This window comes from Heteronotia binoei, chromosome 19 (assembly GCF_032191835.1).
Source record: "Heteronotia binoei isolate CCM8104 ecotype False Entrance Well chromosome 19, APGP_CSIRO_Hbin_v1, whole genome shotgun sequence".
Lineage (NCBI taxonomy): Eukaryota > Metazoa > Chordata > Lepidosauria > Squamata > Gekkonidae > Heteronotia > Heteronotia binoei.
Genome location: NC_083241.1, coordinates 43213435 through 43225662, shown reverse-complemented (window position 1 = coordinate 43225662; position 12228 = coordinate 43213435). Strand labels below are relative to the sequence as shown.

At 49.4% G+C, this 12228-nt stretch overlaps 1 protein-coding gene across 1 annotated transcript in view; it reads left to right on the top strand.

Annotated features, from left to right (window-relative positions):
* The first annotated feature begins 428 nt into the window (after positions 1–428).
* The window catches only part of KLF13 (KLF transcription factor 13), a 42279-nt gene continuing 30479 nt past the window's right edge, over positions 429–12228 (top strand). The window contains exon 1 of the mRNA XM_060260289.1: positions 429–1542. Within this exon, the coding sequence (XP_060116272.1) occupies positions 999–1542 (544 nt within the window). The 5' untranslated portion in view covers positions 429–998. The remainder of the gene's footprint in view (positions 1543–12228) is intronic.

Genomic DNA, 12228 nt, shown 5'->3' with positions numbered 1-12228 from the left:
TTACTGTATTGTGCCCCGGAGTGCTTGAGGCGCTGCCCAAGGAATGCATCTGAAAACAAACAAGAGTTTAACAGTTTAACGATTGCACCTTAAGTTGTGCCATAATTCATTCCAGTCATGGTGACGGATGCGTGCATCAAGAGTGCTTTTCGGTTGCACGTCTGCTGCGCTGGCGTTCGCAGGGGAAAGGAAGCCGTCTTTCTCTAAGGATATATATTTTTGTTTCGCGTTATTAAAAAAAAAAAAGGGAGTCAAAGACTTATCTTGAACGTCTTGCCTTCTGTTGGGTCATGCAGGGAGAGAAAAAAAGAAAGAAATTCATTAGTGCATAGAAATTTGCAAGTGCAGCTCTTTCTGCTTTGATTGGCCCGGGCCGGACCAATCGGTTCCTTCCTTTCATTTAACTTACTCATACTCTTGCCAAGCTCGGTCTCCCGGCCACATTGCCGTCTGCATAATCCTCCGTGCTGCTGCTCTCCTTGCTGCCTGTCTCCTTCGGTGGCAGCAGAAGCAGCAGCAGCTGAACTCTCCGTCTGTCGCTTAACCTGATCAACCCAGGATGCGGCTGCTCCGTGACATCACAGCCAGATGTTTGGCAGAGCCACGCACACGCATGCCCGCCCCACGCAGTGGGGTCTGAAATCATCCGAGGAGCAATAACGGACGAGCTGGGTTATGCCGTTGGTATGCGATGGGAAGGCTGGAAGGGCTGCTAGCTTGTCGTCGTAGACGATTGCCATCAATTCTGTTCCAAGAGACAAGCTGTTCCGGATGGGGTTTTGCGTTGCTTTATCTTTTCTCTGGCTGCCTTTCCTCTTGAGAAAGAGAGAAACTGGGTGTGACCCTTGCTAACAAAGTACTTCTCTGGGCGCTGTGAAACTTAGAAGCTCGGTACGGGGAGATCTACAGGTGTTTGTGCGTGTGTGGTTTTTTTTTTTTAAGTGAGCACCGAAGGAAAGGTTGCGGTTGACTGCTACGCCAGCAGAGGTGTGAAAAAGATGGCAACTGCTGCCTACATTGCGGCTGAGTGCCTTGTCTCCATGTCCAATCGGGCGATCATCCACGGCTCCGCGGGAGAGCCGACCCTTCAACCGACTGTGATGGCTTCGTCTCTCACCATCGCAACCCGGGACAAGAAATGCAAAGGGAAAGACTCTGGAAAAGAGAATCCAGGTGGAGCCTCCGTCTATGCGGTGGCCAGCATTCTAGCTGACCTAAACCAGCATGTTCCAAAACCTTCATCCCCCAAGTTAGAGAAAGCAGAGAGCGCCGACAGAGGGGAGAGAGAAAACCCTTCGCTTCTCTGTGAAAAGTTTGGGGAAGAAAGTCTCCTGCCGGCCGGCAAACGTGGAGGAGGGAAAGCGGCCACACCTACCAGCTTGGCAGCGACGAAAACACCGAGCCCTAAACAAAGGAGCAGAAGAGGGCGATGCCGGCCTGACCCTGAATTACCTCAGAAAAAGCATAAATGCCACTATGAGGGGTGTGAAAAGGTTTACGGCAAGTCTTCCCACCTGAAAGCTCACCTGAGGACTCACACAGGTTAGTTATGGGCTGGCCTGAGGGCTGACCTCTAATGGGCAGGGGGGGGGGGACAAACTGACCAGTGTTAAGACATCATACTTAACGAACTGAGATGTAGTGGAACTTACAGTAGCGACTGTAAATGTGCTAGATTTGTGCCCAGTAGCGGCTGATAAACCGACACAATTTCGAGAGCTTTAACTCTCGAAAGTTCGTAACCCTGAAAATTTCGTTGCTCTCAAGGGAACTACCAGAATTGAATTTAGCTCTTCTGCTGCAGACCAGTATGGCTACCCTTTGAAACTGTAAACGTGAAAGCTATCCTCATAACTTATTTTGCAGCTGGAGCAGGTAATTCAGCCAAGCACATCCACAACAGGCACAGCAATTGCTACAGGTCCCGCTCCCTCTTCACCGTCTCTGTTACTGCTGCTTTCTAGCCCAGTCCTCTATTTCCAGGCGCTGACTCTGCTTCCGGCACTGCCTTAAAGTCAGCAGACCTGCCCCCATTCAGTGCCAAGTTCGTTTCTTTGAAATGATCTTGGGGTTTATTGAATCTCGTGGCAACGTTTGCATCTCTTGGTGTTGCCTGCTGTGTTTGTGGGATATTTGAAGGACACGGCATGATTTGCTTTGTTCTTGCTAAGCCGCCCTGAGGTCAGCTTCGGTAGAAAGGTGGTCTAGAAATAAAATAAAGGGGAAAGAAGAGAGATGCGTTTGTTAGTGGTCTGCTGATTTGCAGTAAAAAAGCTGGAGTCGAGTTGAGGAACACATTAGAGACCCACAAGGTTTCCAGGGCGTAATCTTTTGAGAATCAAAGCTACCTTCATCGGATAACAATGGATTTCCAATCAACGGGGCTGAATGTAGTGCCTTCCCTGAAGACAGTTTTAGAGGGTAGCTGTGTTGGCAGAAGGCTTAGATTCGAGTCCAGCCGCACCTTAGCGACCCACAATATGTTTCCCTTCGTTGTATCTGACTCGAATCTAGCTCATTTACAAGTGGGAGGGACTTGAGGTGGGGAGCGACTGCTGTCGAAAACAAAGTGTATACTGAGATTTCCTGAGACACTGGCAAATCATCTCTCCGTTTCTCTTCTTCTGTCAACGGAGAGAGGCAGAATCTTGGAAATGTGTTAACCGCACTAAATGAATGCTAATGTGAGAAAGTATAAACAATGTGGATACCTTTTAACACCGATCAGGGCTGTGGCTCATATCTGTATTTGCTGTTATCAAGGAAAATATGGGTCAGGGTGCCAGGAGGACTCTAGCAACAAAACCCCTTGAGGCTGCTTTTCAGTTCAACGAGTGGTAACTGGATTTGTTCAGGTAGAGTATTTTGTCCTGAATGACTGTAAGGCTGTCTGACTGCAAGGTATTTTGGCACACTCTCTCTCAACAAATTGACGCTGGTCACGATCTGTGTAGAGCGTGTGGGAGTATGCTCTTGTTCTGCTTCGAGTCATTTTGGTGGGAGTTGCGCCGGACAATTCCAGGGATCCTGGGTATTCTGTTGGTCACTCGCTCTGCCATCTTTCATTGCCCCCCAGATCTAATGCCCTTCACCTTGCCCTAGACTGCTCCTGGTTGACTCCTCCAGGCGCCCACCCTGGCTGCAGTAATCCAATGAATTAGGGTTGACGCGGGTGAGAAATGTCAAGAGAGTTCAAGTAACATTGTACACAGGACATACAATACTCCTTTGGGATGGTGCCTTCAACAACTCTAACATTTTTATTGAGAAGTACTGTAATTCCCTTTGGGTGGAAAGGGCGTCACTTCCAAACAAGCATTCTTTGAATCGCAGCTTTCGCCCCCCCCTCCCTTCTTTGCCGTAGCTTTCATGTCTCGTGGAGGATATTTATTCCCTCCCTCGCAATTCGAACTTGGCACGGCATCCGTGATTCACTCCCTGCGTAGCTCTTGCCCAAACTTCTCCTTTGCTTCCTTTTAAAACACAGAGACAAAAGGATTTTAAGCTCATAAAACCAACTGGAAATTTAAGCAGAGGAGGCAGCTGGGAGGGAGAGACTCCTCTCTTTGATGCCGAAAAGCTGGGCTGGGCGGCTCAGCCTCTGGGGAGAGGGAGGGAAGGAACAGAGGCTGCCAACGTCATTCTGGAGTGGGCCGGAGAGTAGGAGTCGTTCGGGGACACTGGCTCTCAGCCATGCTCTCTTTGTTATTAGTATTTCAAAAATCTTAACCCTACGCTTCCCTCCTTCCGCCTGGACTGCAGGCTTTCGTCAGGCTGTTGGCATAGTGAGTGGAGGCGGGCGAGGTGGGAAGCAGAGGTGGTCATGGGTCTCTTCTGCAAGCCTGGCAGGATCCCCAGGGTTTTGGGCTTCTTTGTTTCACCGTTTCCCCTTAGGCGAGGCTCGGAACGACGATGAGAAGAAAACACGCCTTCCACGGTAGCGAGAAGAGGAAAGCGCTCTTTGTACAGTGCTCAGATGCAAGTCCCCTTGGCCTCAGGCCTGGGAAATTCCTAGACAGTTGGGATTTGGGAGCAGCGCCTATGGAAGGGGTGAGGAATTCCACCCAGAATCGATGGTATACTATAGAGCAGGGGTGGCCAACAGTAGCACGGCCAATGGCTGGGGCTGATGGGAGTTGTAGGCAAAAAACATCTGGAGAGCTACCGTTGGCCACCCCTGCTATAGAGTTTGTCCTCCGAAGCTACCATTTTCTCCAGGTGTGTGGACCTCTGTTGTCTAGAGATTGACTGTAATTCTGGGAGAAGTCCAGGTTGGAAACTTTACAAAATGCATTTCACCAGACCTTCCGTGACAAAGTGTTTACAGCAATGTCCAAATGGCAGGTGTGGATGTTCCTCCTCTCGAGTCTCCCGGGAGGCCTATACAAACCACAGCAAGCTCTTGCCAATATTCAGTAAAGGAAGGCGGGAATATTCTTGGTAGCTGCAAAGGTTATTAATATTCTTGGAAGGGAAGGGATGGGAAGGGATGACCTTGCCTTCTGGGCTTTTCCCATGAGAAGAAACGTCTCCGATTCAGTGTTAGTGATATGAAGGACAATCAGACAGAAACAAACGTTGGGTGAAGCCTGAAGGGTTTTTTCCAAGGACCAGTTTACTTTGTTTGTATATTTATTGAGAGCCAGCCTTGAGCAAGTGATTAAAACAGTCTTCCCTGCTCCATGAAAAAGACCATACAATTATAACTTCTTTGGAAATTTCCCCAGTCCTTTCGCGATATAACCCCTGTCGTACGAAGGCCAACCCACACCCGAGAGATCCAAGTAGTCAGATGTGTTGGTCTGAAGTAGTAGAACAAAACAGAAGACAAGTCGCACCTTGAAGACCAACTTAGTTTTGTTCAAAATGTAAGCACACGAAAGCTTACATTCTGAATAAAACTAAGTTGGTCTTAAAAGTGCCACTTGACTCCTATTTTGTTCCACACCGAGGGAGGCTTTACGCTGCTTCCAAAGAACATAAGAACATCAGAGAAGCCATGTTGGAAGGGGGGAGGGGGAATCTCAGCAAGGCATAATGTAGGGTTGCCAAGTTCCAGGTGGGACCTGGAGATTTCATGCAATTATAGATGATCTCCAGAGATCAGTTCTCTAAGAGAAAATGGCTCCTTTCATGGGTGAATTTTATGGCCTTTGATCCTGCTGAGCTCTTGTCTCCCAAAACCCTGTTGGATATTGTACCTTCATATGCAAGAGGAGCTCAGAGAGAAAAGCTTAAGAGAATTCATTCTCTCTCTCTTTCACATACACACATACACACACACACTTTTGACCCCTTCCTCTCATCAGTTAAACGTAGACGGAGTGTTGGACTCATTCGTTATGAGGGCCGGATCTGATATAAATGAGACTTCGTCGGGCTGAGCCTGGCCATGTCGCTTCGGGCCACGTGTGTACCTATTTAAGATTAGGTAGCAGAGATATAAACCTTTTAAAGGACACAAACATGACCAAAAAAAACCCCACACCTTAAAATAAAACATGCTGAAAACATTAGCATGTGTTGGCCTTAAAGCTGCTTTCTTTGTATTTCTCCCAGGGGATCCAGGGAACTGGGCAAAGGAAGCCCTGGCTCTTTCCCTCCCTCCCTCCCTCCCCAGGGAACCAGGAGGGCGAGGAGCCTCAACCAATGGAGGAAATAGAGGTTTTGCTCTGTATCTCCTGTGTGATTGAGCAAGCCTTACAAAGCAAGCTGTGATGCAGAAGAAAGCAAGAGAGAGGGAGAAGGAAGCAGACAAGAACCAGTTGCTCAGGGGCCAGATAGGAGCTCTTTGGGGGCCTGATGTGGCCCCTGGGACACCCCTGTTCCACAGAGTGCCAGTATTCCTTAGACAGTTCTTAATTGCCTTCATGAGTTTCCAGTTTGCTCACATTTACACTGCATCATGGGATTTGAAGTCTATTCCTGCCTTATTATTCTACTGGTATGCACAGGGAGTGATTTAAAAGTGGGATTCACATTTGATGATGTAGTGATGGCCACAGGAACGCACAGCTTGAAAAGAGGATTAGACAGCAGTGAGAAAATGAGACTACAAAGCGTACCCAAATATATCCACAATGTGTAATGTGAAAGACAGAGGGAATGACTGCATGAAAAAACCCAGCTCGATTCCCGCTCACAGGCTGCCGGTCTGAGTTCTGTGTCTCCTGGAAAACCGCCACCAGACCCATCCAAGCAAAAGTTTGAAACCAAGCCGAAGTTCTACTTTTGGGAAGAATTCGGTGGCGGCTCTAAATCTTATTTAAAGAGGAACCCGTGAAAGAGTTTTATTGGGACTTTGCGAGGGTAACAGGGAATTCAGAGACGGAAAGAAAAGAGTCCATTGCGTAGGAGTCGGCTTGCATTTCGGGAAAGACATCTGTTCACGACACAGATGGAGGCTGTTTTACAGCTACGGTTCCAAAGTTCTGCACGGAGCTTCTGGCTCCTAGAATTCCTTTTTTTTTTTTTACAGTAAATTCAGCACTAATTTGTGGGAATCTAGAGCACGTGCCCTAATTTGTTTAGCCGTAACAAAGCCGGCTGCCGACCCCGAAACGTTGACTGTTTTAGTTTTCCTGAAATCCGCTGTTTGTTCTGAGAACTACAGAGGCCAGGAATGGCAAACTTTGGCCCTGATACCGCCCACCTCTGCCGCCCCGGCGTGTCTCCGTTCCCGCACGAGCAAAGTTGTGAAGGAAAAGGATCACTCTCATGTTCTGCTTGACTGGAATAGCTTGTATGGTGTTCTGAAACCAGTTGGAAGGTAAGAGCAGCCCTGCAGGCGAAAAGCAGAGCATCACGTAGTGATTGATTACAACTAGACCCAGACAGAAGGTACATCTTGTACTTGTTAGACATTCGTGCACATCTCCCTCCCTCCCTCCCTCCCTCTCTTTTTCTCCTCTTGAAAAACAATCAAAGATGCCTAGGCTCATGTACAAAGAAAAGGAAGACGCTTCAGAACTGAGATTTGTGGAGGAGTAAAACATGAGTAGTGCTTGGTTACTTACCTCCAAACAGGATCTGGAGATATGAAGGAGTGGTCTATCCGTGGCTACTAGCCACGCTGGTGAAAAGGAACTTCCACATTCAGAGGCAGTCAGTCTCTGAAACCCAGTGTCAGGAGGCAACATCTGGGAAAAGCCTCACACTCTATTGCCCTGTTGTTGGACCTCCAGAGGAGCTGGTTGGCCCCTGTGTGAGACAGGAGGCTGGACTAGATGGACCCGCACTGGTCTGATCCAGCAGGGCTCTTGTGTTCTTCTCAGGGGATGCCTCAACCTCTGTGCCATGTTGTTGGACTTTCAGAGGAGCTGGTTGGCTACTGTGAGAGACAGGAGGCTGGACTGCATGGACCCGCACTGGTCTGATCCAGCAGGGCTCTTCTGATGTTCTTCTCAGGGGGATGCCTCAACCTCTGTGCCATGTTGTTGGACTTTCAGAGGAGCTGGTTGGCTACTGTGTGAGACAGGAGGTTGGACTAGATGGATCTTCACTGGTCTGATCCAGCAGGGCTCTTCTGATGTTCTTATCAGGGGTTGCCTCGACCTCTGTGCCCTGTTGTTGGCCCTCCAGAGAAAGAAGTTGGCCACTGTGTGAGACAGGAGGCTGGACTAGATGGACCTTCCCTGGTCTGATCCAGCAGGGCTCTTCTGATGTTCTTCTCAGGGGAAGGCCTCGGCCTCTCTGCCCTGTTGTTGGCCCTCCAGAGGAACTGGCTGGCCACTGTGTGAGACAGGAGGCTGGACTAGATGGACCCTCACTGGTCTGACCCAGCAGGGCTCTTCTGATCTTCTACTCAGGGGATGCCTCAACCTCTGTGCCCTGTTGTTGGACTTTCAGAGGGGCTGGTTGGCCATTGTGAGAGACAGGAGGCTGGACTAGATGGATCTTCACTGGTCTGATCCAGCAGGGCTCTTCTGATGTTCTTCTCAGGGGAAGGCCTCGACCTCGGTGCCCTGTTGTTGGACCTCCAGAGGAACTGGTTGGCCACTGTGTGAGACAGGATGCTGGACTAGATAGACCCTCCCTGGTCTAACATAGCAGGGCTCTCCTTATGCTTTTAAGAAGGCCTCAGTTTCTGTGCCCTGTTGCTGGCCCTCCAGAAGAACTGCTTGACCACTCTCTGAGACAGGATGTTGGACTTGATGGACCTTCACTAGACTAATGCAGCAACTGCTCCCTAGTCTCCACCACTCCATTCCAAATTTCCAGAAATTTCCCAGCCTGGAGTTGGCACCCTTCATTGCAAGGAACGTACTCTGAGGCACTTTAGACCCAGAAGGAAATGACAGCCTTGCTGAACTGCAGCCTTTGAATCCCACACTCAATCCAAACTGTGAAATTCTAAAAGCATGCTGGTTTTGAACTTCACCAAGTGCTTTCTGCTGCTACCCTGCCTCTTGCAATGGCAGGTCAGGGGCCCCCACCTTGGGTGTTCTTGCAGCCCTTTTGCTGGCCAGCTTCAAAAAGGGTTGGATCCAACTCTTTCCCACATAGCCATGTGCAACATTCCCTGCCCATAGGCTTCTGGGATGGGCTAAACATTAGCTTGATCTGCGAAACAACCTCCCCCCCCCCAAAAAAAGCTCCCACTGCCTAAACACACCTACTGACCACCTTTACGGCTATGGAACCCATCTATTCAGGTGGGCAGGTGTGTTGGTCTGAAGTAGCAGAATAAAGTGTGAGTCTGGTGGCAACTTTAGGACCAACGAAGTTTAATTAAAGGAATTCACTGCCACAGGAGGTGGTGGCAGCTGCAAGCACAGACAGCTTCAAGAGGGGATTGGAGAAGCATATGGAGCAGAGGTCCATCAATGGCTATTAGCCTCAAGGTATAGATGGAACTCTCTGTCTGGGGCAGTGATGCTCTGTATTCTGGGTGCTTGGGGGGGGGGGACACAGCGGAAGGGCTTCTAGCCCCACTGGTGGACCTCCTGATGGCACCTGGGTTTTTTTGGCCTCTGTGTGACACAGAGTGTTGGACTGGATGGGCCATTGGCATGATCCAACATGGCTTCTCTTATGTGACACAGAGTGTTGGACTGGATGGGCCATTGGCCTGATCCAACAGGGCTTCTCTTATATTCTTATGTGAGAGAGTTGGACTGGATGGGCCATTGGCCTGACCCAACATGGCTTCTCTTATGTTCTTATGTGACATAGAGTGTTGGACTGGATGGGCCACTGGCCTGATCCAACATGGCTTCTCTTATGTTCTTATGTGACACAGAGTGTTGGACTGGAGGGGCCACTGGCCTGATCCAACAGGGCTTCTCTTATGTGACACAGAGTGTTGGACTGGATGGGCCATTGGCATGATCCAACATGGCTTCTCTTATGTGACACAGAGTGTTGGACTGGATGGGCCATTGGCCTGATCCAACAGGGCTTCTCTTATGTCCTTATGTGACCCAGAGTGTTGGACTGGAGGGCCATTGGCCTGATCCAACAGGGCTTCTCTTATGTGACACAGAGTGTTGGACTGGATGGGCCATTGGCATGATCCAACATGGCTTCTCTTATGTGACACAGAGTGTTGGACTGGATGGGCCACTGGCCTGATCCAACAGGGCTTCTCTTATGTCCTTATGTGACCCAGAGTGTTGGACTGGAGGGCCATTGGCCTGATCCAACAGGGCTTCTCTTATGTTCTTCTGTGACACAGAGTGTTGGACTGGAGGGGCCACTGGCCTGATCCAACAGGGCTTCTCTTATGTTCTTCTGTGACACAGAGTGTTGGACTGGATGAACCATTGGCGTGATCCAACATGGCTTCTCTTATGTTCTTCTGTGACACAGAGTGTTGGACTGGAGGGGCCACTGGCCTGATCCAACATGGCTTCTCTTATGTTCTTATAAAGGATGAGCCTTTATGTGCACATGTGCTTCCTCAGGAGACGAAATAAACAAATATTCTGTTTCCAGACGATAGATGGGTTCGAAATTTAAGTCCAGTGGCACCTTTTTAAGACTTGGGAAGCGCGCATGCACGCGAAAGCTCATACCTTGAATAAAACTTTGTTGGTCTTAAAGGTGCCACTGGCTGCAGATTTCGAACCCATGTATTGTCTAGGATGAGCGCAGGTGACTGGGGAAGGCAACGGCAAACCACCCCGTCAAAAGTCTGCCATGAAAACCTTGCGATGGGACGTCACCCCGGAGTCGGAAACGACTGGTGCTTGCGCAGGGGACTACCCTTACCATTTTTTATTGTCTAGGTAGAGAACAGTTGTTTATTTTGTGTTATGTATTGCATCCAAGCCTTCGGGTACAACACAGCGAACGCCACAGAGGCGACCAGGGGAAACCCACTGGTCCCCGGATGTAGCTCGCTGATACGCTCCGCCTATCAAGATCTGTGGCGGGAAGTTTAACTGGCCAGGATTGGACCTGGCCAGATGGAGGGTTGTTCCGGGGCATGTATATATTTGGGACCCGGACCACGTTTCGCCCTCTTGTGATCTACCAGCTAATAAAGTATGTTGCCTTCAACACGTCTTGTCATTGAGCACATTACATTTTGTTTCCTTTTCAAAGGCGACCAGGGACTCTGGAGCGCAGCCGCCAGTCCGCACAAGGCCGGTCACAAGAAATCCGGCTGTGGGCTGTGCCCCACGTTAATGAATGTTGGTGCGCATGGATTCTCACCCTCCTGGCCTCTGAGTGCCTTTGTGTGGACCCCGAGAGCAACTAGAGCCATTAACCTTTCTGGGACCCTGCGTGCCCTGCAGAAGGGCGCTGGGGAGGGGAGAAGTTCACTGCTAATTGTTTTAATTTTGTTCTTCCATGCACTGCTGCATTCGCTGGACCTCATTGGCTTTTTTTTTTTTTAAACTCGGGTGGAAAATTGCATGATCCAACTCTTTAAGATTCAGAAATGTTGATTTTGGTAAATGCTTCTTCCCAGGGAAGCATTAGCACTTCCTGAAATAGAAAGTGGCCGCTTGGTGCCCTTGAGCTGCCAGACGAGTTTAAGAAGTCTCGCACTGCCTTTCTTAAGAGTGCCAGACTCGTATGTAGAAGAGCTTGGTTCGAATCTCTGCTTCGAGCCAGTTTGGTGTAGTGGTGAAGTGTGCGGACTCTTATCTGGAAGAACTGGGTTTGATTCCTCGCTCCTCCACTTGCACCTGCTGGAATGGCCTTGGGTCAGCCATAGCTCTCTTATCTGGGAGAACCGGGTTTGATTCCTCACTCCTCCACTTGCACCTGCTGGGATGGCCTTGGGTCAGCCAGAGCTCTCTTATCTGGGAGAACCGGGTTTGATTCCCCACTCCTCCACTTGCAGCTGCTGGAATGGCCTTGGGTCAGCCAGAGCTCTCTTATCTGGGAGAACCGGGTTTGATTCCCCACTCCTCCACTTGCAGCTGCTGGAATGGCCTTGAGTTAGCCAGGGGTTTTCAAAACCTTTATCGTGCAGGCGTGTTCGTTAGAGATCTTTGATCAGTTGCGGCTCCCCATTCTCGCAGCGGTTCACCAGGTTTTCTTGTTGCTTAATGTGTGAAACAGATCGAGGATTTCACTGTGGGCCTGTGTTTTGATGGTAGACGATGGACTGCACTACAGTTGTTAGGATGACGGCTAAACCATTTTAGGCAGCAATAAGGGGTGAAATAAGCAGGTTTAGCAAGTTGTGAATCCTGTCAGATCTACATGTTCTGGGTAACTCTGTGTTCCATTTTGTGGAGTCCTTTCTTTCTTTCTTTCTTTCTTTCTTTCTTTCTTTCTTTCTTTCTTTCTTTCTTTCTTTCTTTCTTTCCTTCCTTCCTTCTTCCAATTTGGTGTAGTGGTTAAGTGTGCAGACTCTTATCTGGGAGAACCAGGTTTGATTCCCCACTCCTCCACTTGCACCTGCTGGAATGGCCTTGGGTCAGCCATAGCTCTTGTAGGAGTTGTCCTTGGAAGGGCAGCTGCTGTGAGAGCCCTCTCAGCCCCACCCACCTCACAGGGTGTCTGTTGTGTGTGGGGCGGGAGATAAAGGAGATTGTAAGCCGCTCTGAGTCTCTGATTCAGAGAGAAGGGCGGGGTATAAATCTGCAGTCTTCTTCTTCTTTGTGCCACAGAAGCTGTCTGGGTGAACATGGGCCAGCCACACACTCACTGCTTAACCTACCTCAGAGGGTTGTTGTGAGGATGAAAAGGAGAGGAGAATGATGTAAGCTGCCTGGGGTCTCCAACGGGGAGGAAGGTGAGGTAGGAATGAAGTCAGTAAAAGAAAAG